This window comes from Pagrus pagrus (assembly GCF_965226575.1).
Source record: "Pagrus pagrus genome assembly, chromosome: 9".
Classification (NCBI taxonomy): Eukaryota; Metazoa; Chordata; class Actinopteri; order Spariformes; family Sparidae; genus Pagrus; species Pagrus pagrus.
Genome location: NC_140193.1, coordinates 17,884,702 through 17,911,307, shown reverse-complemented (window position 1 = coordinate 17,911,307; position 26,606 = coordinate 17,884,702). Strand labels below are relative to the sequence as shown.

The following is a 26,606-nucleotide window of genomic DNA, read 5'->3' as shown; positions in this document are numbered from 1 at the left end:
CTATATGTAAGAATTTTAGTTTAAAACATTCCAAAATTAACTAAAATTATCAACAGAGCGTAAAGAAATGACAGTTAGCTAGCTTCTAGTCTTGTCTTACAAAACCACTTTGTACCTTAAGAGACAATAGTGAGTCACTGTATCGGCCAGTGTCCCCTAAAGAAAAGAACTGATGGAAGCAAAACAAGAGTTAGTGTTAGCATTAGCATTAGCGTTCCACGGCTAGGACTAGCGCTTGGCTTTTGAAAGAAGTTTGATGCTAAGCTCACAATGATTATTCTAGACCATTAAGTAAACAGAGATTAATGTTAATGTTGGCTATGTAGCATTAGCTTGTAGCTATTGTAGTATAACATTACTGACTGTGTTAATGTTTACAAAGGCTGGGACTGAACTTAGTCGCCTCCCTATCTCCTATATCTCATGTTCCCTCCCATCATAAAAGCAACACAGTCAGCAGTGTCGAAGGGGCACATAAGAAGCAATATTACTAACACACTCACACTCCCACTCCCACACGTGAACAGTGAAGGATCAATTAACAGCTGCTCCTGGCAGGAATCTCAAAGGAATATCAAACGGCAGCAGCTTCACTCAAACATCATGACTGGTGAGCTTGCAAACATTTCTTTTTGTGTATTTTAATTTAAATGCACAAACATTAATATTCCAGAGTAGAGGTGCAGGCACCTGAAAGCTGAGTCAGAGCAAACAAAGAAAACTTGTTGCTCATGTATAACTGCTGAAAAATTGAGAGAAAGATAACTTCAAGGGCAGTTAATATGCTACAGTTTTTTCTCTTTTTATAAAATACAGCTGCTTATTTAAACTGGTTTCATCTCATGTGTAGATAAGGAGGATCCCAAGAAAGGGAGAAGGAGCAAAGGGACGGTAAGTACCTCACTTATTTCATGTAAATGTACTGTTTGCAAACCTCCTCATATGTCAATAGTGTACTACTGTAGGCAAATTTTTAGGTACTTTACTTGAGTATTTCCATTTAGAGTTACTTTATGCTGACCACACTACAGAGGGAAATGTTTGACTTTTGACACCACCGTATTATTTCACATCTCCATCTAGATTGTGCATCTAAAACGTGTTAAATGTATAAATACATCAGCTTTTTATGCAAAGTAAACTTCCTAAAATGAAAACAAGTTAAAATGAGCTCCATTTCAACAACATTAAAATACTGCCTACATGTTAATGCCTCAATAATGATAATCCAATAACACAATTATAACACAGACATGGCTCATTTAGCATAAGTACAATTGCACTGTCGATCAGTGATGGGATGTAACCAAGTACATTTAATCACGTACTGTAAAATTTTGAGTTACTCATACTTTGCCTGAATTTCCATTTTCTGCTTTACTTCCACTTGCAGGCACAATTTGTGATTTTTTTACCCCACTATATTTATTTGATACATTTAGTTACTAGTTACTTTACAGATTAAATGCTGCATCAGAGCCAAAGTAGCACATTTTTTAAATGAATGTATTTTATCTACAATTGGATAAAAAATCACCGATTCTGATCACCAAAAAATGCTGGATATTGGATCTAATAATTAGTTTTTTTACCCCAGTAAACAGTAAATAAATACATGCAATTTACTTTTACTCGTACTATTGATACTTAAGTACATTTATTGCCACAAAATTACGTTTGATACTTAAATACAGTTATTATTGGATACTTTACGTACTGAAGACTTTTACTGAAGTACTTTATATTAACACGATATCTTTACTTTTACTCAAGCATGATTTTCAGGTACTTTATACAACACTGCTTTTGATACATAAAGAACATTTCACTGCAAATGTTGTGTACTGTACTTAAAATTATGAATGCAGGACTTTGCCTATTAGTTGACAATCATCGTGTATTGCTAATTTTATGTAAGTAAATGATGTAAATACTTTCTCCACCACTGCTGAACACTATTGTTGATTCTCTCATCCATTAGAGTAAAGAGGTTTTTGGCTACCCGATCAGCATCTTCTTCATTGTTGTGAATGAGTTCTGCGAGAGGTTCTCCTACTATGGCATGCGAGGTGAGAATTTCCTTCCTAACCACGTGATAGCTATTGTCTTTTTTTTTTTTTTTAAATATCTATTTTGTCAGAATTGATACTCTATAATAATAAGAAGTCTTTGTCTCCACTGCCTGTCCACAGCTGTCCTCGTGCTGTACTTTAAGTACTTCTTGCGCTGGGACAATGACATGGCCACTTCCATCTATCACGTCTTCGTGGCTCTCTGCTACCTGACCCCGATCCTTGGGGCCATTATAGCCGACTCCTGGCTGGGAAAGTTTAAGTGAGTGGCTTCCTCAATTTCCATTGATTGAGTGCATGAAGGCTTTAATTATTTTGCATTATTAAACATATGCATCTACCCCCAAAAACAAAGATTTAGTCCAAAGTAGAAAAAATTAGTTTACTCAACTTTTTTGTTTATTTTCCTGATGATTTATTTTGAAGCCCATCAGAGGGGGCAAATCCTTAGGTTGGGAACCTCTGGACTACTTCTAGCCGATGATACTTTGGTATTTTTACTCAAATAATTTTTTTTTTTACTTGTAATGTGTTTTTGAATGTTGAATTGGTACTTTTACGTCACCAGTACTATCTCTCTCCCTCTTCCTCTCACAGGACTATCATCTACTTGTCCATTGTCTATGCGATCGGCCAGGTTACGATGGCCGTCAGTGCAATCCATGACATCACTGACGCAGACAGAGATGGGACGCCAGACAAGATGACCTTTCATGTGTGGGTTTCTATTCTATTATAGACATATTGAATGTTTGCTTCTGGAAGGCAGCTTTCAGCACATACTTCTACTGTATCTTCTTCTCATCCACATGTTCCTCTTCACATGCAGTGTGATGTCCATGGTGGGTCTCTTCCTCATCGCTTTGGGCACTGGTGGCATCAAACCTTGTGTTTCTGCCTTTGGTGGAGACCAGTTTAGTGAGCATCAGGTTAGAGCATTACCTCCTTTCTGTCTATTCATTGGCCTTAGTCTTCCCCTAATGGTTGGCAGCAACGTAGGCATTGAGCATGTAATTGCAACACCCAGTTCAAATACTTGCATTGTTGCACTTGCATGTCATCCCTTGTGCTACCTCTCTACTATCCACTGTACTCCATCAAAATGTAGGCAGAAATCCCCTGAGGTACTTAAAACAAGGATTAGCCTCTAGACCTGCTAGCATTTCTGTGTAGCTGGGACTACCCGTTGTTCCAAGGGCCCATTATTCCAAAACCCCAATACTCCAAAGTCACTCTGATTCATGTTGTTCATCAAATAATAACAAACAAGTGTTCTTAATGTCAAACCAAAGAAGGTTAAGATTAAGGTTAAGGTTAAAGTTAAGGTTAGGGTTAGGGCATGGGGTGGTCATTAAGGAGTTCGCTATGATTGGATAATTTGTTGCCATTCTAGGAAAAAACTTAACACTGAATTATAACGTTACTGTACTAACATGCTGATGTTTACCAAGTTTAACCTCTCAGTTAATCATGTAAGCATGCTAACATTTGCTAATTAGAGCCAGACACAAAGCACAGCTGAGACTGATGGGAATGTCATGAGTTTTGCAGCTAAATTAGTCATAAATGCAAGAATCAGACAAATAAAAAATTTAGATCTGATGATGCCGTAAAATGAGAAGTGAAAGGGGAACTACCACTGCATATTTGAGAAAAAATAAATAAATTACAAAGCCTTTTGTGGCTCCAGGGGGAGCTATGTCACATCTGATAAACTGCCTCAAGTGTTGTCACTGAAGTCAGTGACAGTACTGGCTAAAGATGAATTTTAAAAGCTGCATTGTGGGTAATGTAGTCCCCAGGATTTGTCAAGCAAACGTTGACACTTTTTTAAGTCTCAAAATTGACTAATATTTGGCAAATTGGCTTTATTCTGGGTTTTTTTTATAACTATTTTGAGTTTAACACTGTAAAACAGGATTGCAATACTAAATCAGTATTGGGTACTCTTTAAAGGAATCTAAGCTACTTCGCTTCATCCTTAGATCGATGTTGCAAGCATGGCTATAAAATCTGTGCTCTCTTTATCTTTTAATATCATAAACACAGATATCAATACCACTTTGGAATTGATTACACATCATATTCTGCATTGCACAACATGCGTGCAACACGTGATAACAGGTCACTGATTTATTTCTCTGTGCAGGACAAGCAGAGGAGAACCTTCTTCTCTGTTTTCTACCTGTGCATCAATGGTGGGAGTCTCCTGTCAACCATTATCACTCCAATCCTCAGAGGTAGATATGAGAAGGATATAAACTTTATGACGAACAGTGCCATAAACTTCAGTGCATGTGAAAGTCCTTGAGTACAGTTTAAGTAACAGTTGTCTCCATCTGCAGCTCAGGAATGTGGCATCTACGCTAAGGAGAAGTGTTATTCTCTGGCCTTCGGCGTCCCTGCAGCGCTAATGGTGGTTGCGCTTGGTATGTCTAAACTATATGGAGACTGTGATATGCACATCAAGCAATAATATAAAGATTTGGATCATATGATGATGATGTTGTGCCTGTGATGTCCCTAACAGTGGTGTTTATCATCGGAAGTGGGATGTACTACAAAGCAGAACCACAGGGAAACATCATGCTGGATGTGTGTAAATGTATTGGGGTGAGTCTGGTTTACATTTTAATCAACACATTCTGCATCAATGTGAAACAACAGTTGCTCTAAAATCATATTTCTTCCCTTAGTTTGCCATTTCAAATCGCATCAGGCACAGAAACAGTGGACGCCCAAGGAGGGAGCACTGGATGGACTGGGCAGAGGAAAGATATGATGTGAGTTTCACTTCATTTAATTCTCTAAAGTTTCAAACAAGCTGTTTTGTAGCAGGAATAACACCAGTTCATATTGTGTCTGTCTGTGCCGTAGAAACTCCTCATCGCTCAAATCAAAATGGTGCTGAAGGTCCTCTTCTTATACATTCCACTCCCGATGTTCTGGACCCTGTTCGACCAAAAGGTACCTTGGAGTTACTCTTGCTTTTGAAAAGGAAACTTTGCTTGTCAGCGGTGGAAACTGTGCTAAACTTTGCATCTCTATTAAAGGGTTCTAGATGGACTCTGCAAGCCACCACCATGGATGGAAACTTTGTAAGTTTGGTGATAAAAACAACTATAAATATATTTGAATTCAGTGAAGTAATGTGTTCATGTTCTAATAATTGTGTTGTGTTTGCAGGGTGCTCTTGTCATACAGCCAGATCAGATGCAGGTAAGTTAAAATAATTATTTTTTAATTTTAGTGGCGATGTTGGCTTGTACTGTGCTTTATTTGAGAAAATGTTCACTTGGTTCATTTATGTTTTTGAAAGACCTTCAACCCCATCCTGATCCTGACCCTGGTGCCCATCATGGACAGTGTCGTCTACCCTTTGATCCAAAAATGTGGTTTGAACTTTACGTAAGTAGTCTGAATCAGGCCCATACAAAATGCTGATATTCCAGTCATGAAAAGAAAACGTATTCTTGCATTAAAATGTAGAAATGTTGTGCTGTAATTCTGTCAGATTTTGTACAGATCAGTAACAACAACTAATGTTCATTCAACAGACCTCTGAAAAGAATGACAGTGGGGATGATTATGGCAGCCATCGCGTTCGTCTGCGCTGGCTTGGTTCAGATTGAAATTGATGTAAGTAGAAAAAAGTTACTGTGTTCATCTCCTTATAAACTGTAAAATGCACATCAGTTAAATTTATTTAAAACTTACAGTTAAGGTTCAAACTAACTAATGCAAGTATAAAAAAGTACTCTTGGAATTCATAACAAGGACAAGTGCTTATTTATAATTTGTGTACAATTTTTCAGAAAACCTTGCCCACCTTCCCATCGGCCTCCCAGAGTCAGTTGAAATTACTCAACATGGGCAGTAGTCCACTGACAGTTAGTCTGACTGGCATGGATCCTATTGATCTTCCTGCAGGCCGGGTATGTCCTCACACAAAAACACACAAAACTTTTATAAAATTGGGAATTGCAGGCTCAAAATTCTGTAAAATGAAGTGGCATGCAATCCAAAATAGCATCGTTTATATGCACAGTTTGAACAGTGTCTTTGTTCTGCAGGCCACTGATGAATTCATCATGCTTAATGGAGACAATGTTAGCGTTTCAATAGTCAACAATGGGATGAAAACAATTCCCTTGGCAAAGGGAAAGCGACAAACGCTTCTCATTCCTTCAAACATCTCTGAGGAATGGCTGATGGTGAGTTAGAAGCAGAGAATGATCAAAATAAAGACACAGAGGCCTTTTAACAGTTCAATTAATCAACATTTTTCCTCCAGACTGATGATTTGATTTCCAAGCCAGAACAAGGCAGCAATGCAGTCCGGTAAGTTGATTTGCAAATGTTTTAACAGCAGCAAATATTCTGTTATTAATCATTGACTATTTTGATTATCGACTAATTTTTTAGTCTAAATTAGTTTAATCATATAGGCTCGTTGCCGCACTAAAGGCTTATCTGCTGGGTAAATTGTTGAAAACAAAGGAATGACTGCATATATGTTGGTGTTTTTAAGATTTTCTGGTTTTAATATTTTTGCTCACTGTGTCCCAATTTCAGATTTGTAAATGGAATGGATATGGCACTGAACATAACCGCCCATGACGTCTACTTCGGACTAATTGATTCATTTTATTATTCCGACTACTCTTTGGTAAAAAACGGAAAGTAAGGATAAGTTTTTATATCTCGACTAATTCATAGTTGTTATTCAAGAATCATTATTTCATGCAAACAATAAAACAGCTTATTAAACTGATTTTTTCTTCTATCGATCAGGATCATCTTCACCATATGGAGTGATACACAGGCATGTAATTACACCAGGGAGTTTGGATTTGGAAGCTCATTTACCTTCTATATCCCTGGAAATTTGGTCATTGGACCGAATGTAAGTTTCGCATCAAATTTTTTTATTTCATAAATTTCAGTCAGATGTGCAAAATAAAATCTCATTTAAAGGTGCAATGTGTAAGAATTGACCACCTGTCAAATTCATACTCCAAACAGTCTTGCGCACCAGAGTATCCATTAACTGCAGCAGCTAGCAGGCTACAGCGGCTTGGTCTAGGACTCTGACTGCGGGGACAGCAAAAACTAACTTCAGTGGCAACACAATACATAAAAGTCTTTGGCATAACATCAAAACTCTTATTTCTTCACATTCTGTTGATAAATACAGTTAATTTATCTTACATATTGCACCTTTAAAGTGACATCCAACTGTGTTAAATATAAGTTTGTTGAACAAGTGTGTTAATATTTCGGTTTATTTATTTGTGTAATTATTCGTAGTTATATTGAGAACAATTTACAAAGGTCGTAAAACATTTAGAAATGGCTCGTATTAAATTTTCTTTCTTTTTGATATCATTAAAAACTTACATTTGACCCACGTGGGGAAAATGATAAAACCTGAAATAAAAGGCTGGTGAGAGTCCACATTTTTCTTAAAACAAATCCTATTAAAAGGCTGTATAGCCAAAGCCTAACATATCTTACTCTTATTTGCCACAGAGCTGCATTGTTGTCCTAAATCTATTAAAAACACATCAGTGAGGTACATTATTTCACTGGGTGCAGGGCTGTCAGTGGGAACTACACACAAATATTCGAAACTTAGAAATCCCTGCAGGGGTGTGATCGAGTGTTGAGTGCTGGTTTTTATGTGTCAAGATTTTGAGACTAATTTATTGCCACAGAGGAGCTTTATTTCTCTTTCTTTATCAGTATTATTGCCTCTTTTTGGTGAAGCAGACACTTCCTTGGAAGACTCATTTGGAAGTTGATTACCATGGTAACAGTAGAGGCCTTGAAACATTTGAATCAGCCCTAATTGGTTGACATGATCCAAATGTTCCCTTTTTAGTCAAACCCACACACTGTCCTGTGGCCTTATATATTCACTAATGTGTATTAATCCGCAGCTGAAAATAGTCCCTGCGAAATGCTCTATTTCCCTCTGAGTAATGTTTGTTAAAACTTACGGTGCCCTGTTGTTTTAGGAAAATGTTATTAAAAAAATTAACTAATTTTTATAACAGTTTTCTTTTTTTGTTGTTGTTTTTCTAAGATTTACATTTCAAGAGAGCACAAATGAGCTTAGGGCCGAGTGCCATGGTTAGGAAGTTTGGATTAAAGTATTGTTGGTTTTTCAATGGCTTTTTGAAGTAAGAAAAATACAGAACTAACAAACCTTATACTGGAGTGTACAAATAAAAAAAAGGCAGGCCCTTTGGCAGAATCTATCAAAAACCATCGAGCTACCTTCTTTTGCATCCCACTGCCCCAAACTGAACTGTTGTAATTATCTCTATTTTAGTGTCAGGATAACATTACTGCAACAGAAGACATCAAGCCCAACACGGCTCACATGGCTCTCCAGATCCCACAGTACTTCTTCATCACTGTTGGCGAAGTGATGTTTTCTGTTACTGGTCTGGAGTTCTCCTACTCACAGGTACAATTAGTACAGTACAACACACACATTTCCACACCTAATTTAAGGACTGCAACATCAGAGAATAAGTTGTAGGACACAGTAGATAACAAATATTAGATTTATGATATGACTTTATAGTGCTCTATTCATATTTTATTCCATTTGTGTCCTTGTTTTGTGTCTTCCAGGCGCCTAATAACATGAAGGCCGTGCTGCAAGCAGGCTGGTTGCTTACTGTTGCCGTTGGCAACTTCATCGTACTGATTGTGGCTGAGCTTGCAAAGATCCCAGAACAGGTACAACAAACAAAACAAAAGTACATCCATACTGGACACGTCAGACATGTCTGTGTGTTTGTGCCATCCAAATACTGACACACGATGATGCATAAATCCCATTCTTGTCCCTCTTCTTTTTAAGTGGGCAGAATACATCCTGTTCGCCTCCCTCTTGGTCGTGGTGTGTGTCATCTTCTCCATCATGGCGTATTTCTACACCTACATAAACCCTGCAGAAATCGAGGCCCAGTTCATGAAGAAAGGTGACGACGATCACGAGGATGATAAAAAACAGCTACAGAAAGACATGGAGATGGTCAGGAGAAACTCAACTGGAAGTCACAGCTATGAAAATGATGATGAAGGCAAAAAAACCCACATGTGAACAAAGCGGAATAGATATCCAGAATACATTCTTATCTGGTGTTTAACATTGATGCAAGGTAGAATTGTCATATTGCCTAATTGTGTGCGTGGGTGTGTTTCAAATATTTTATACTATAATCACCAAACAACTATTGTGGGTGAGGCACACGAAGCTCTGTAACATTATATTGAGTACAACAAATTCATATAATGATAGCTATAGTATTACAACAACAACAATAACATTTATCATATTATTGGATGTAACTGCTCTTTGTGTGTAAATTCTGTTCAAGTAAGCAATAAATCCTGTTTGTTGTGTGTTTGGGATATATATGCAAATTTCTGGACCACTTCTAACCAGGAGAGCCTCCGTACTATGTTGGAAGAGTATGGCTCCATCATTGAGAGTGTGGGTAAGAAAGCTTTTGGATTGTATTGGTCTGGAAAGACTTACCTACACTGCAAAAAAAAAAGACTTCACTTTGCTCTGAGAACCATGGAAATGCTGTCTTTACTTGAGAGGAAACTGTAAACAATGTCGGGAAGTATTTTGTTTTATTTGTATTTTATCTTTATATCTATATTGATGCAAGTTGACTGTGTGTATGTGGAGTGAGTGTCTGTGAAACAGATTTCTGCTCTCAAACGGTTGTGAAAGGGTTGTAACTGTATGTTTATTTGATGGGATGTTCTAAAAGAAAAATAACAATAAAAGTATTGTAAAAATAAAATCCTGTCTCTGTTTTTCACTTGCAATTATTATCTTTTGCCAAAAAAACATTGGGCTTGTCATTCTTGTTCATAGCACTCTGCCAACCCAATATCAAATCTAACTGGTGTTGTTTTTGCAATAAATATGCATTACTAGCTAGTGAATGTCCTATTATGTGACTGAAAAGAATGCATTTCAGCCTTTCACGCCCTTGAGGGAGTTATGAGCTCCCAAACTGGCTAAATAGTTTTCATTATTTGAGCATGAAAGTTCATTTTTCATTCATTTTTGATCCCAGGATCTCATCTGACCGCAAGTTGTGTCATTTATTTTGTGGCAAGTTGATTAAACACTATTTAGTTTACATGAGCACAATTTCATGTAAAATCTCAAGGTGTGAAAAGATAAGTTGAGCTTGTCTTAAAGAAAATACTCACATACACATTAAAACTATGTTGTTTTTTTAGATTGCTTTGCCTAGTTGGTCATCCAGCCTTGTTACCTTTACATCAAACCACAAACATGTGAAACTGGCACCTGTGTGTGCTTCCTTCCTCCTCTCGGTGACGCTCCTCGATTTACGTATGACGACATAGGCACGGTCCACTCTCCTTCATTCTGATTGGTCGTCGGGGAAATGAAAATGACATGAACCAAGATGGCGCTGGACGACAGAGAAAAGTGATGAGAGAATAGAACAACAAGAGATACAACTACATAACAGTGTGCATTTATTCACCCGGCGCGACTGTTTCAAACCAGACTTCTGCATCATCATCGGGAAACTGTCAAGCATGCGCTGAGAGACCGCACAGGTCTACAGAGAGATAATTATCCAGCTAACTGTTTGCTTACTAGCTGCTAAAGTAGCTAGCGTAGCTAACGTTCGCTAACTGCGGAAGGCGAGCGAGCAGGAGGCTGGCAGGCGGCTCGAAGTGCGAGCCGACAAGTCGAGCGGATCTTTTTTTTAAAAAGCAGGACCTGTCCGCTTGATATAGTAACCATCGCCACAGAGTTTGGGGCACGGACGAGTTCATCCAAAGCCGGGGTCGGTCAGGAAACTAACGTTACACCTCTGATAAGGACAGCAAAAAACAGACGAGGAAAGGCGTCATCTTTGCTGATCTGACGCCATGGCTCATTCCCCTATTCAGAGTGGACTGCCGGGGATTCAGGTAAATAAAATGTGTTATTCTACTATTAGCTAACTCTCAGAGGCACCTTCATTTTTACTCGGATCCACCCGACATTTTACCTCTAGTTTCCTCTTAACCTTGTGCTCGGAAGTTTGACTACCTGGTTGTAAAGAACTTTATGAACAGGAACACTGTATCATTATCGCGTTTAACACTATCGCGTGTGCTTTTCAATGATAAAAGCACCTATTAGTCAAAGTCCAGTAGTTAGTGGCACGTAGGCTGTGGACTAGTCAAAGCTGAAGTGTACTGAATGGCTGACCAGCTGTCAAATCATTTAGGATCTTTATTTTGGCCGAACTTGTAATTAATGTGTAGACAGCGTTATTGTAGGCTAATCACAATTTACACGCCGAGGTATCCAAGTTGTTAATTGGTCCATGTCCACTGTTGTGTTTTTGAAGAACAGTGCTAAAACAGAAAAGATACATCAGTTTATTGTAATGTAAGCCAAGGAGAAGCAGCACATCTACAGGTTTAAGAAGCTGGAAACAAAAAATGTATTTAATTTTGGCTTGAAAAATGATAATCATCAAAATAGTGTCCCAATTTTTCTGTAATTGACCAGTTGAGACTGCAACCAATGCTCTACATGCACCATTTTACCTGTGCTTTTACTTCTTTCAGGTGGAGACATGTGGCTGAGCAGTCCACTTATCTTGATTTTAACCAGGGCTGCAGCTAACCCTGATCAATAATTACTGTCATTATTGATTAATCTGGCAATTATGTAGTCTATTAATTGTCAGAAAATATTGAAAACCCCATTAGAATTTTCCAAAGCACTTAATCACTGAAGTCTTTAAATTTTTAAAAAGAAGAAAAATTATTCAGCGTTCAGTGATATAAAAAACATTTTGCATGATAAATCAGTTAAAGGATTAATTCATTATGAAGTAGTCCTCATTTAGTAATCTTTCAATCCAGTAATTGATTAAGCAACTAATTGTTTCAGCACTGCTGACATCAAATTGCTCGTCTTTGCCCATCAATACTTTGAAATCTTAATATATTCAGTTTGCTATCACAAGAAAGTAGTTGTTGTTTAATGTTCTGTTGACTGACTTGTTGAATTGATGGTTTCCGCACCAGTTTTGTCATCACAGCTTTTTGTCAATAGTTCAATAAACTTTCTGATTGTAGGGTTTTATGGTCTACCAATGGCTTAGTAGCTTGTAAAATTGTTTACTTGAAATTTTTTTTTTGTTGAACCAGCCACTAGCTAGCAGTCAATACATTTACTTTTGAATAAGTTAAGACTTAGTGTAACATATGTCACGTTACAGTCCATGTAAAAATGACAGCCTCCTTGGGTTGACATAACCAAGACATGCATGATTACATTGATTGCACACAATACTACTCTCTGTCTTGAATTATAAACACTTCAATAGTATGTGCATAAATAAAACGGACCTGAGTCCACAGGTTACTCTGCAGAGGAGTGTTAATGGTTGGAAGTCTGGCAGTGAGCCTTCAGCCCTGAGGGTGTGGTGCGTGGATGACACCAGACTACACAGTTGTGTGGTGCAGATGGGAGAGCATCAAACACATGCTTTTAGAGCGAGGTTCAGGCAGCTTTAGTTGTCGCAGTAAACCTGCTGACTGTGGATATGGCAAGTACATTCCCATCATGTGTAGTCTGTGGTCGCAGCGGCCTTGTTGTTTTTCCCATTGTTTTTACAGAGGTCAGCCTCGACATTATAATTTTCACCTGGATGACTGACCACACCAGTGTTATGATAGTATTTTGGTTGTGTTGTTTCTACTCTGCTTTATTCTGCACCGCTCGGTCTCTTTGTCTTTGTTGTAAACTCCCTTTGCTATCAAATTCAGCAGCCGCCTCTGTGCCAGTTTTTCAAAGTGCAGCTGCTGCTCATCTCCCCTCCCATATAGTTTGACCACCATGCATTAGCACTTTTACTGGAAACTATTCTCTGGGGGGGACTATAAGCAAGTGTGTGTGTGTGTGTGTGTGTGTGTGTGTGTGTGTGTGTGTGTGTGTGCGTGTGTGCGTGCGTGTGTGTGTGTGTGAGCCAAAGATCATCATCTTAGGGTTGGGTTACCTGGGAAATTAAGCATTGGGCCTAATTGCTTTGCTACTGCAATTATATAATTTGTTGCATTTTAATTTTTCAGATCTTCATAATAGTCAGTGTAATGCTTTAATAAAAATGCAACTTTTTTTCAGTCTAAACTTAATGTTGTATGCCTACTATTTTGTCATGGAAAGTATGTTTAGGCTAATACTTGCGGTGCATGAAGGGAAATTGAACTGGCCAACTTCAAGACCATTATTTCCTCCCTGGTGCTCCATGGGGAAAATAGCCATTTGGTTCAGTCAATAAGTCAGGGTGTAGTCCTTCGGTTTCTGTTGAGCCTTTGTGGTGGAGGTCAATAAACCTCAGGTACGTCTGTGTCACGCTGTCTCATGATTTAAGTGTTACTCACAGCCACAAAATTTTATCAGAGGAGGTTTAACAGTTGGTCAGCAGAGGTTGAAGCCAGGCTGAAGTACACATTTTCAACAAAGAATAAAGTGAAAGTCTTGCATTATATTTATTTCTGTGCTGAAGTATGTGGCCTGTGGCAGTGGAGAATTTTGGTCTTGAATTTTACACGTTGCTCGAGTTAAGCTACTCAGAATTTGATGAAATTGTTGGTTATAGGTTTCGGGGAATGTAACTTTTTCTTAGCATACCACTCCTGAATCTTCTTGAGAAATAGAGGACAGGTTACATTTCCCAAGCAGTTTAGCTGTAAAGGGATGTCCTGAGCCTATCCCTAAGATTGGGTTTCAGCTTGGATTTTGAGACCACAAACTTATGACAGAAAAGCTGAATCACAAACTAAGGAAGTTAAATTCAAAAGACTGCAACAATGACCTGGCAGAGAGGGTTGTGTAAGTTGCACTTTGCAAGGCTGCTTGTGCTCGTCTATTCAAGTGTCAGGCATATTTTAGGTCCAATAGAATTTGTGTAGTTAAGAAGTTGTTTTTCAAGAAAAATGACAAACATTCTCTGGGTCTTAAAACTCAGAAGTTTGCTGTTTATCGTTATCTAATATTTAAAGGAACTGAATATTGTTGGATTGTTGACTGGACCCAACAAGACATTTCAGATCACTAGTAGGTCACTTTAAGGGTTGAAACTGACAATTATTTTCATTGTCGAATCACAGTCAGAGAATCTGGACTTTAATTTTTCTTCCTCCAACAAATCACTTAAACTGATTTTCTCTCATTTTGTTGACAAAACAATTATTTTGGTAAATTGTCTGCAGATTAAACAACAATGAAAATACTTTCTGGTTGCAGCCCTTATTGTGAGGCTCTGGTTGCAAGATATTAAACTTGAGCCTTGTTTTAATTCAAAAACTGCGTGCTTCAACTGAGTTTGGGCTGTTTTGTGTAGTTATTGCTATAAAAGCCTGCAGGTGCAGGGAAGGGTTGTTTTGTCAGGTAACTTTTTGACAGTACAAGCAATATAAAATCCCCCAAAAGTTCTGTGATCAATCATCTGATCCACTGATTTACATGATTACACATGTTACCTTTCCAGAACCATGGCTTTGATCCATAGTTAGTAGACCTCTGGTATGCTATTTTAAACTTTTGTGGTCTGATATTACTAAAAATGCCCTCTATTCTCTCTCCCCATCCATCTCTCTGTCACACAGAATTTCAGAGCCGATCCAGAGGAGTTCTTCACGAAGCTGGAGAGGATAGGGAAAGGCTCTTTTGGTGAAGTTTTTAAGGGCATCGACACTCGGACTCAGAAAGTTGTGGCCATTAAAATTATTGATCTGGAGGAAGCAGAGGATGACATTGAAGACATTCAACAGGAAATCACAGTTCTCAGCCAATGCGACAGTCCCTTTATCACCAAGTATTACGGATCCTATCTGAAGGTAAGCTTTAATATCAGGAAAAATATTAGTCAATATTTAATAGTTCATGCTCGACATAATGACATAATGCATATATCAGTAGTGTGTTCCTGCAAGCAAGTGTACGCAATGTAGGTCAATAAATAATGCATATGGGCAACGGAACAAGTATTGCCTGTGTAATAATGCACAGATTGCCGTTGAACAACCAGAAATAGGCCAACAGTGTAGGAGTATACTGTATAGCTGGTGGGCTTTCAACAGTGCAATCTGTAAGTATTTGGACATATGTTTTTTTGTTTTTTGCTGTGTACTCCAGCAGATTGCATTTTTTTTTTAAAAACAATGACTATGAGGTCAACATGCCGACTTTCAGCTTCAGCATCAGAGGCCTTTATATATGTAGAAAAATGCAGCATAAGTGACGATTATAGGAGTGCAGATCCTGCGATATTCATCTAATGTGAATGTAAACACACAACTTTTTAACATCACGGTCAGTGTTACATGTCAGAGAATGTACTAAACAAAAGAGCCAAAACAACAGCCTACTCTGTATATAACCCAAGCCGGCCTCAGACACAAAGAAAGATGCAACTTCTCTGGTGTTTGGGTCATCTGTAATGGCTGTATTGACAGCATCACTTAGGTGCAAACCACATTGTGTTACTGTAGTAGATTTTCAGGCATGCTACATGTGATGGTGCTTAGAGTGCCTCTCACAGCATTTACTGTGGTACTTAACGGCAATAAGGAGAGAAGTGGTGCTCCATTAGCTCAAGTTATGCTGCTGGCTGAAGAAGAGAATTAAGGCTCATTTGTGTGTAGTATGTAAGCATGGTGTTTGTGCTGTGTGTATGTACCTCTTTACATGTGTGTTACAAAAGTGTTCTCATTAACAGCTTCAGCAACATCTTTGGTAACACACAGACCTAGACTTCTTCTATTGATTTTGTTTAATTTAGTTTTTCTTGTATGGTCAGTTGTGGTGGCAGGAAAATTGCCACCACAACAAAATTTAAAATTATCACAAAAAAAGTTACTTGCATTCCCTAAAGGGAAGCATGAAGAAACCCAAGCCCACACTGGTTGCTGTGCTGGGTTGGTGGGTGTGGGTCGCTTTGGTTACTGTGTGGGCACATGCTGTCTGAGTTAGTTTGACACCTTAAGGAGTCTGTGTGCATTTAGAAATCACACATACAGACTGAGATGACACATCCACAAGTCTTAAGATGTCTGAGTGAGTGACACTCTGGTTGTCACCTTCACAGATGATGTTTCATTTGTTCAGTTGAAAATATTGCAACTGAAACGGGTGCTACTCAAGTTTTGTGAGCACAACTGGATCAGACAGCTGAGATGTTTCTGAGTGGATAAGACAGGTGCAGGATTGATGTCAGGCTGTAGAAGAGAGGATGTGCCAAGACTAAAACATCTTGCTACACAATCTCCTGCTCAGATTTTAATCTACTAACATTGTCTATTGATAGTGTGTAGGGTGAAAATAGCCATTTTAAGGATTGCCTAATTAACACAGCTATTACTGTGCAATGTTTTAAATGTGTAAGTAGTAGTCCTCAGCTGCTAGATATGTAAGTATTAATAGCAGCCATGTCATTCAATAAAAAGACAGGTATATCATTTAGTAGTCACTGATCAAATGTAAACGGACTCCTTTTGTCATATCATATAACAAGTGTCTGTTTCTCTAACTGAATACACATTAGCCTGGCCACTCGCCTAAATCAGTGCGATTTTTCAACCATTTACATTACAGTTGTTCCACTGTGTTGCTACATTTATATTATATGTACTTGTCACCATAGTAAATATATTTTTGGGACATATAACATTCAGTTTAATATGGTAAAACAAAACATTTCAGTATTTGTTACAACATTTCTCTCATGTCACATCAGGGTTTGCTTGTGCAGCCTTTATCTCTCTCCTAAATAATTTAAGTGAGTGGGAACTGTTGAGTCTTAGATGTTGCAAAAAGATTATTGTAAAATTACGTTTTCCTGTTGGATTTAGTGATTGTTAACTTAACTGTGTTTGTAATGCCAACTGCAACTTTGAACACTACCTGACTGAATTGCTGATTTGTTTTTTCAGGGTACAAAGTTATGGATTATTATGGAATATTTGGGTGGAGGATCAGCCTTGGATTTGGTGAGTTTATGTCAAAATAATATAAATTAACAGTTTGATTTGAAGTCCATTATGACAGTACCGAAGATGTCACAGATATGTAAAATCTGACCTGTACCCTGTAATTTACCTGTTCTTCTAGTTGGAGCCAGGTGCCCTGGAGGAAACACAGATTGCCACAATCCTGCGAGAGATCCTGAAAGGGCTCGAGTATCTGCACTCTGAAAAGAAAATCCACAGAGATATCAAAGGTAAGACTGGTGCACAGCCTCACCACATTGCTTTAACATCTTGTATATGGTTTCATCTCGACAACACATTCTCTATCGCCTTGTTAATAAAGCTGAAGTGAGGCTTTAATGTGTATTGGCATCAGTGTTCACCAGCTGTGGAGGAAATGACTGCAATAAAAGTAAATTCCTCTGCTACCAGGATGTGGTGCATTTTGTTCTTTTCAGTGCGCTGTCTGTAATTAATCAGATCAAATAATCTTTGACATTTGAATGTAAATTCTGTTGAGATCTGAAATCTGTAATGTCTCTGTTCTAGTGATGAGTGATGAGAAGCCCTTTTTATTTGTTAACATTCGTAGTACTAAAACAGGCATATGTTGCTGTGGAGAGACCAGTGCAAACAGGAGCTTCATACAGCTATTTTTATCTGTCATGTTTTTCAGCTCTTGTAGAAAGATGTATGTGGGTTTACTTATCTGAGGTCTCCTACCACTCTCCCTGCCCTGGGTTTTTGTCATTCAAATAAAATACACTTGAAAAGCTTTTAGGGACCTGATTAATGCATTACAAGACCAAATTCTCTGGTTATTCTTCCAGAGATCTTCAATTGATTACAGAAACCAGGTTTCTGCCAGAAACTGGGATCAATAATATTACTAAAGTGGTTGAGACATTGTATTATCTTCTTTAAAATTAATGAATTTGATGCATCTTGTATTCTTGTCTGTCTTGCTTTCAGCTGCCAACGTGTTGCTGTCAGAACAAGGCGATGTGAAGCTGGCAGACTTCGGAGTGGCGGGCCAGCTGACTGACACCCAGATCAAAAGGAACACATTTGTTGGTACTCCGTTCTGGATGGCACCTGAAGTCATAAAGCAGTCTGCCTATGATTCAAAGGTCAGAATTACCTTTGACTTTTATTTCTTTTATTACTTTCGAGATTAATGTTGCAACACTGCTTTGTATTATACCACATGATGTACTGGTTTTGGGAGAAAATACTTTAAGTAGCAACAATAAATTGTATAAGGTCATCGGTCAGAAGTTTGTAACAAAACAGTAAGAACAGTTTACGGCACACAAGACACTGCAGCAAAATGTTAATGAGTTAATGTAAACAGCTGGATCACTTTGTGTTTAACTTGGTCTGAAAAGCTGACTGTAGTTTTACCACATCAGCTGGATTGGCCTGATCATCTGGAGTAGTGGGTTTTTTTCTAATGGACCAGCAGTCAGTCCAACAACACCAGTACGAGAAGGAGAGAGGCTTATTATTGGGCGAGACAGAAAAAGGCCACAGAGTTTTTTGGCAGTGGCCTAAAAATGACAAACTCATGAGTATTATGCAGTATACTATCCAGACCAACTCAGTGACGTGTGTCAAACCTGCTTTGGTGACCTGGTGTCTCTGGGATGAATACAAAAAATATTCTACCGACTTCCTGTGGTGGAAGAGAAAGATAAACAGAAAGTGAACAGATGTGGGCAGGTGAGTGACAGTGAGCTTACAGAGAGAAGGAGAGAACATGCAAAGCCAAAACTTTGCTCAAAAAAACAGTAATTACAGTTGCAGACTGGAGCTTCCTGTTACAATGTCAGACAACATACAGAAGGGTCCAAAAACTTTGAGACCACCTGTCATAATACTGGTATTTTGTGATTGTTCAAATGACATTGCTATGAAAAATTAAATCTTGTACATTAAATTCAGATTTAGATTATTTGGTATGCCTTTTAATTTACTGACAGCATGCACTCAGAGTCTATGCCAGCTCGAGTGCATGATGTCATTAAAGCAAAAGCGAATACAGGGTTATTATCGGCTATACCTGTTGCCACACCCAGCTGAAATATAACCAGGCTGTGTAAACAGTTAGTGTCAATATAAAGAGCCAACAAATGAAATGGTAGTGGAAAATTTTCCCAAGAAAGGTTTTGTTTGACATTGGACCCAAATGATCTGTAGCTTTTTGTCTTTCTTTTCATTGCTCTTTTGACCAAGTATGCTTTTTCTGTCTGGAGCATTTTTTAAGACCGGTCTAGACTAGAAACAACCCAAGTGCTTATTTTTGGGACAGCCACATCGTGAGTCAGTGTGGCTTGTCAACACGACCACGATGTCACAGTCTTCAGCTTGCAGAGCTTCCTCAAATACACCCATGCTGCTGTCGTCAGCCATGTCACTTCAGACAGCATTGTGCCAATGTGTGTGTCTGTGTGTGTGTGTGTGTGTGTGTGTGTGCATTTGTGGAGAAATGTGTAAGATTGTGCTGCTTATATAAGAGGATCTGTTTTTGTCCCAAATGTCTTTGTTTTATAGGCAGACATCTGGTCATTAGGAATAACGGCAATAGAGCTGGCTAAAGGAGAGCCGCCCCACTCTGAGCTTCATCCTATGAAGGTCTTATTCCTCATCCCAAAGAACAATCCACCGACACTGGAAGGAAACTACAGCAAACCACTTAAAGAATTTGTTGAAGCCTGTTTAAATAAGGAGCCTAGCTTTGTAAGTTTACACAACTCTTGGTCATGCTGTTATGAGTGATAGTGCAAAGTACACAAAGAAAGAAAGCTATTCTTTTTATACTGACTGTTTGTTTTGTGTGTTTTCTTTAGAGGCCAACTGCCAAAGAGCTGTTAAAACACAAGTATATTGTAAGGCATGCCAAAAAGACGTCCTATCTGACAGAGCTGATCGACAGATACAAGAGGTGGAAGTCAGAGCAGTCTCGGGATGAATCCAGCTCGGATGAATCTGATGAGTAAGTTGTCTGCACCATCACAGTGCAGTTCACGGGAAGGGCGAGACATGGCAAATTTACACCCTGAAGCAAAATTTAGTATCTCTGACTGATTTCTGTGTCACTGAAGGGAGCCAGATGGCCAGGCATCTGGAGGAGATGACTCTGGAAACGATGACTGGATCTTCAACACCATCAGGGAGAAGGACCTAAAAAAGTTTCAGAATGGGGCAGCACAGCCTGCTGAGCTCGAGAGAAAACAGGTGAGACCAAGAAAGCAGTCATGTAGGAGTAGTTGACCACCTCTCATTGGGAGGTCAAGTCTTCCTTGTGTCTCTCAGGCTGAATCCAAATGTTCACCCTCTGGAGTTGCAGACTTGAGCCCTTATGGACTTCAGCTGACGTACTGTGATGTGTTCACGGTCATCACATCTAGTCTGCAAGGGCGCAAGACTGCAAGGCGAACATAAGCGGTAGATGGGCCTTAATTTTGGCCTACGTGATTCAAGTAATGTTAATATCAAGACATTTTTTTTACACATTCATAATAAGTTTTTTGTTTTCTTTAATCTGCATTGGAACAGCTGCAATGTCACATCCATTTTGCAATGATTTGTGGGTCTGGTGAAGTCTGCACCACAAGCGGACTCTGTATAAGTCTAAAGAGAGTCAGCTTGAGGGCCCTTGTGGACCGGATGAATTGTGGGTTTGGACAGCCCTCAGCACTCGCAGTCTGAGACTGCAAAAGTAGGGGAAGTCCGGACATTTGGATATAGCTTCAGATTCCCCTTTTGACCTTAAAATCTCCCTTTTTTCCAGGTGCAGGAGAGTCCAAAGAGGCCTTTGTCACAAAGCTTATCAACAATCTTTTCTCCATTGTTTACTGAGGTAATGGCACTACCAAGTTACCCAAATTAACACAATCACAATCACTGAATAGAAGATTTAAGATATAACTATTGTTTAAAAAAAAGCACCAAAGCTGATCACACTGAATTAAATCTACTGTATGTTCAGATGCATTTATTTTATCAGAGAGAACTGCTAAGATATTTATTAACTACTGTTATATAAAAACTGTCATTGTTGCAGTTGAAAGAAAAGGGTGAGACAAGTAATGGCAAACCAGAGGCTGCAGAGGCACTGCGGGAGGCCATTTTCCTGGCAGAAGAAACACACCCAGGGATCTGTGACTCCCTGGTGGCTGAACTAGTGCAGAGACTGCAGAGGTAATGAGGGTTCATATTGTCACTTCTCATTATAGTCTAATACATTCTTTCATGTAAGAGCCCCAAAGAAATTGAATATTGTACTTCCTAAGTGTGTTGTACAGTATTTCCTACTGAAAATGGCTGTTGGAGAAGGTTATAAGACAGTTGGGATCAATTTTAAGCGTAAACCAATGGAGTTTCTGGTATAGAGATCGAGGCATTGTGGTCTAACATGATGTGCAGAGAGGCTGGGTAGTACATATTGTGGTGAATTTATCTGTTGGACTTTTTAGTTGCATACACTAGGACACCATTAGGTCATTACTAAAGATGCACTGTTTTACAGAAAGTTTTCTAGCAAGTGGCCATTTAATGGGATCTTTATGGGCATCTAGGGATGACATTGATGGTCTGTTTGTCTACTGGTTCATGGTCAAAAGTCTTGATAGCATCAAATGGATTGCAAAGTGCCAAACACAAAGTACCATTGAGGCTGATAATGTAATTAGCTTTGCAGGTACTTGGTCATAAACCAAAGTATTGGAGCGATTTAAAATTGTGTTCTGATGACAATCGTGAGATGAAAGGGTACCAAATTACACAGCAAACCATCCAGTAGATTCGAGACAGTATTTTTTTCTGTATTTCTGACAATATTGATGAGCCTCACGGTTCCCTAAATATTCTTTGAGAAATGTCTTAATTTTGTGCTCAAACTTGTGAATTTCTCTATTGGCAGTGACTGTACAGATCAGGTTACAGTTTGCTCATGAATAAACTGCAGCTTTACCTAAAAAACATTTATGCTATTGCTATCCATGCTAGTGATGTTGACCTTGCTAGAACGTTACGCGTTAAGCGTTGCAACAAACACTTGGGAGGAAAACTTCAAATTACATTTTTATTAATTTAGCTGATTAAATTTTCCAAAACTACAGTGGAAACTACTCAAAAATTAACTGTTAGTATGTTAGCATGCTAATGTGAGCATTTAGCTATTTAACAGCTGATAGAGACTGATAAAGGTTTAACTTAATATGACCACATTTTAGATTGCTGCTGCACAGAAGTGTAACCCTCCTGAATTGCTTAATAACATGGGCTTAACTCTAGTGCCACTCTCAGGATAAGCAAATATGTTATTTTCCAGTAATAACTAGGGCTGCAGCAGTATGAAATATTGCTGCAACCCTAGTAACAACATGGATATAGGGATAGTAAAGTGGCATTTGTCTTTCATCCATCCAACAGTATGCTGGTTTGTAATGAGCATTACAGTCACTAATATGACCTGACTGTAAATATTAACCTTTTATTTCTGATGTTTGTCAGGTTTTCTGTGCCACAGGCAGCTGCCACTCAGTGAGAAGAGCGACATCCAGCTCTGCTCTATTTTCCCACCCTGGTGGCAGCAGTCAGATCTTTTCCTCTGACCTCCACAGCCAGGATGAAGTCTCCCAGGAAGGTCTCCATCACTCATTTGCCTGAAGCAAATCCTGGCCTACTTAATGTCTGTTTAGTACGCTATTCAGGACAGTCAAGTGGCCAGCCGCTCAACTGCCACCTGCTGTAAGATGTCCCCTCTCAATACCTCCCTCACAACTGTCTTTGTTTTTAGGGTGGAGTTTGCTATCTTTCTGCAAGGACTTATTAGTTTGGGTGAGTTTGTGGCTTTTTCACAAAGGTCTACACTCTGCATCCTTTCAGAAAAAAGTACCTTGCCTAATTAATCGTGTGCATGTGTGTGTGGCTGTGCGAGATATCCTGTGAAACGTGCGGTGAAGAGTGACGAGTGGGTTGAAGCATTCTATTGAAAACTCAGGTATCCTGCTTTAAGTGGATTGGGTCCTCTGGGAGATGGAGAGAGCTCTATAGGGTGGTTGTACAGACTTGTAAATAAGCTAATTTCTACAGATTCATGAAAAAATAATGGAGCGTTTGTAATGGACCCATTGTGTTTAAAATGGCCAAATGCAAACTGTAGATAATGGTTGTGAGGTAAATATTTTAAGAGACTAAAATGGCCATACATGAGATTGCCTTGCCTTTCTACTTGTTCTTTTTGTATATCTGTCTTTTATTTCTCCAGTTGTAAAACTTTTTAAGTTCTCATCCAGTGAATGAAAATGGCTGCCCTCTATCATGTTTTACTATTGATTTATTATATATTTCTTAATTCTCTTTAACTTTTTGGGTTTCACACTCTATGCTGTGGCTGTAATAATGTTGGAGAATGTAAAAAATACAAAAAAACAACAAAAAAAACAGGCTGGATCCCTGAAGCCTCCACCAGTTGTAGACACTGGATGTTCTGTTGCCAGCCCCGATTCCACAAGGCCTCGAGTTGTGTTGGTTTGTTGGACTTTGCCTCAACCCTTTTTTTTTTTCTTTTTTTTTTCCAGCGTGTGTTTTTGACTGGTTAGATCAACTGAGGTTTCGTCCATTCATTCCATTAACAGGGCAGTGCCATCATCTAGTTTATGAATCAGCAGACTCTGTTAGTCTTCCTAGGAGCTGCAGTGGTACTATCTATCTCCTCAGCGTACCTACAGCTTTAATTGCACTTCAAGTATAAATGCCTTTGACTATAAACAAAGTAGCCATAAAACAGTAGCACGAGACTTACAGTATTTTGCAGGTTATGCTATCTGGGACAAAAAAAAAAGGTCCACCTGAAGTCTCACAGCTTGGACTCTGGAGTTGGTCATGCAGTGTGATATTTGCCTGGCTGTATCTTTCCACTGGGACTTGAGAGGTATTTTGGTTGTACAGTAAATGCGTACAGACGTAGACTTCTCACATAGGAGACGACACTGCTCTCAGATGTACATATAATAGCCAGGAGGTGTTCAGAGACCAGCGGCACTGCTACTACTTCTGACTGTAGTTTAAAAGGAATGTGCATGATAGTATAACAGTATAAAGCCTATTGGTTGGCCTGAGCAGTGTGCGTTGTAGCACACTGCTACAGGACTGGAGGAATGTTGAGTCCTGAACAGAGTTGAATCAGCCTTAGAGTATTTGTGATGAATGGGATGAATAGTATGAGCTTTAAAATGTTAGATCAAATGTTTGTTTTTTTTGTTTTGATTTCTCCCCCCCCCCCCCTCTGGCATTATGCAGCAATACTTTAAAGATAAGTGATTAAAGATAATCTTTCATTCCTTGCCAGAATAATGTGTGCATGAATAAATGGACAAATTTTTCTTCTCGGTTGAGAGGAGTTTTGATTTAATCTTTGTCTGGTGACATATTATTTTTGCCACTGGGCAAAACACGGTACACGATACGCCTGGCAAGTTAAAGAGATAGTTCAACATTTTGGGAAATACAACCATACTCTTTGTAGGAGATAGTTAGACAAGAAGATCAGTATTCTCTTATCAGTAGCCATGTTTCCATGAAATGTCAAGCAAATTTTTCGCAAATCCAATTCCGATTGGATCTGACTTGAAACAGCTGATCAGTCATGCGAGTTGAATGTTCACTACGTCAGAGTGTATTCGGCAAATCTGTTACCATCAAACATTTTGCGCATGAACTCTGCTTCGCAAAGACAAATACAAAAAAAAGTTTTTTGCAAATTAGAAAAAGTTTTTTCAAATGTTGCCGTTTCCGTAAAATTTCCAATGCGATATTCTTCAAAATGCACATAAAAATGCTCTATGGAAACACGGCTACTGTCAGTCAAACACGCATATATTATAAAAAGTGGACAGAGCTACCGTGACGTCACCATTAGTAGTCTTCAGTTAGGAGCTCTGGCCATCGCCATTTTGTCGGGGTAGAGGGTAGAGCTAGGGAGGATATCCCGATTGGATCTGACTAAAAACCCAAGGACATGCCGTGGTAGCGACTTGTCAATGGTAGCCACCCCTTTAAGCATACCATGTATTGTCAATTTTTTTCTTTAAGTGGGACCATAATTTACTAAAAGAACATCATGCTGTGTTGAAGAAGTATTGAAAATAACGATTGAGACCATAAACTCATCAGGAAACTGTTCACTGAGGTAATAAATCAAATGAGAAGTAGGGTCATTTTCTCATAAGCTTAAATACAATCTGAATTTTTTTGCAACCAGCTGGTCATTAGAAAGAATGGTGTTTAAGGAACTTTACGTGTAACAAACTTAGCGTTTGCTTCACTCGTCAGACCCAGAAGCTCCGTCTGTATTTTATACAGCCATTATATCGAACGACTAGCTAGATTAGCTGGCTAGTTAGCAATTTTAGCTAACTCTGCCACAAGGATATTTCCCAAAATGTCAAACTATTCTTTTAAGTCTTTACTTTTATATATTACTTTCAATACTTTCATTTTTTTCTGCTTGGTAAATGTGGTGGAATGCACATTTGAATGAGTAAAAGTCAAATATGTTTAAATGAATACGTAGAAACAGGTTAACCAAATCAAGAGAAGGTACCAGACTCAACAATTTCAATTTTCACTGTTGTCCTTTGTGTTTTCTGCTCTTCTGTGAACAGTTACTCAGTTCTCCATTCAAACCCCTCATGTGAATTGTGCCATGTAAGCCCTCCATCCCAGACTGAGACAAATTTAAACAGTTTGCACCTTTTACACAGTCTATTATGACTCTTTATCTTTTTATGCGTTGCACTTTGCAGATTTATTTTGGTTTTCTAAAAAAATGGTACTTTAAAATGCTACAATATTATGTTGCAATCACACCAGTTTTATTTTATTTTCTTCCCCTTTTGTGTGTGTTGTATGGCAATAAAGCAGCGTGGTCGCCAGGAGTCATTTCTTAGCACAAGTAGGCATATATTCTATTAAACTATTTTTGTAACCCAGAAGAGCAGTATTATGTAATAGAGGGAGTAAAGTTTGGTTCTGTGATGTGTTCAAATTTCAGTAAACACTGGATAGCAATCACTTAAAATGTACACTTCATTTTGTGTGACTTTGCTGACAGTTTATAGTCCAGTATACATTTTTGCTAATTCAGGACAGTGCTGTTGGATTTATTAAAAGTTGTCAAATGATTAAGGAAAAAATAAAAATCCAGTTCAAATTTGATCAACAGTTTTTGCCGTTGTTTGACCGAGTCATCTGTCTTAATGTGATGTTATCCAGAATGTGTTTTCCTGCACCTACTTTTTAAAATGTTCTGTGATTCATAACATTATTAGTGCATAAATCAACCTACAGTGACTCTAGAAAATGTGACCCTTCTCACATGTCATGGTGCTGTATCACAGTCATTTAGATTAACTTGTGTCGTGCACAGTAAGCCATGTTAACGCTAGGAGTCTGAAATGCAAATTAATTCAAAGT

The 26,606-nt window shown here is 38.6% G+C and overlaps 2 protein-coding genes across 2 annotated transcripts; both read left to right on the top strand.

Moving 5' to 3' along the window:
* Positions 1-603: 603 nt before the first annotated feature.
* Positions 604-9,193, top strand: slc15a1a (solute carrier family 15 member 1a; the record flags this gene model as incomplete). Its single annotated transcript, XM_084362670.1, has 23 exons — positions 604-610; positions 851-891; positions 1,982-2,069; positions 2,193-2,334; positions 2,670-2,789; positions 2,902-3,001; positions 4,222-4,312; positions 4,418-4,501; positions 4,603-4,685; positions 4,769-4,855; positions 4,950-5,039; positions 5,126-5,170; positions 5,259-5,291; positions 5,392-5,480; positions 5,630-5,711; positions 5,888-6,007; positions 6,146-6,286; positions 6,367-6,413; positions 6,648-6,755; positions 6,867-6,978; positions 8,410-8,547; positions 8,718-8,825; positions 8,950-9,193. 23 exons carry the CDS (start codon positions 604-606, stop codon positions 9,190-9,192), a joined length of 2,199 nt encoding a protein of 732 aa, XP_084218796.1. The 3' UTR covers position 9,193.
* A 1,315-nt stretch (positions 9,194-10,508) lies between these two features.
* stk24a (serine/threonine kinase 24a) lies at positions 10,509-26,348 on the top strand. The gene is made up of 11 exons (XM_084361938.1): positions 10,509-11,063; positions 14,763-14,993; positions 17,088-17,144; positions 17,266-17,374; positions 18,096-18,253; positions 19,677-19,862; positions 19,973-20,118; positions 20,228-20,360; positions 20,917-20,985; positions 21,190-21,326; positions 22,641-26,348. The coding sequence occupies exons 1-11, from the start codon at positions 11,022-11,024 to the stop codon at positions 22,672-22,674; spliced, it is 1,302 nt and encodes a 433-aa protein (XP_084218064.1). The 5' UTR covers positions 10,509-11,021; the 3' UTR covers positions 22,675-26,348.
* Positions 26,349-26,606: the final 258 nt, after the last annotated feature.

What these genes read in the sequence shown, in the direction of transcription:
- stk24a (XM_084361938.1), top strand. Translation starts at nt 11,022, where the DNA reads ATGGCTCATTCCCCTATTCAGAGTGGACTGCCGGGGATTCAG. An exon ending in GTGGACTGCCGGGGATTCAG is followed by an intron (nt 11,064 to 14,762) that starts GTAAATAAAATG and finishes TCTGTCACACAG; the next exon opens with AATTTCAGAGCCGATCCAGA. An exon ending in AGTCTGCCTATGATTCAAAG is followed by an intron (nt 18,254 to 19,676) that starts GTCAGAATTACC and finishes TTTGTTTTATAG; the next exon opens with GCAGACATCTGGTCATTAGG.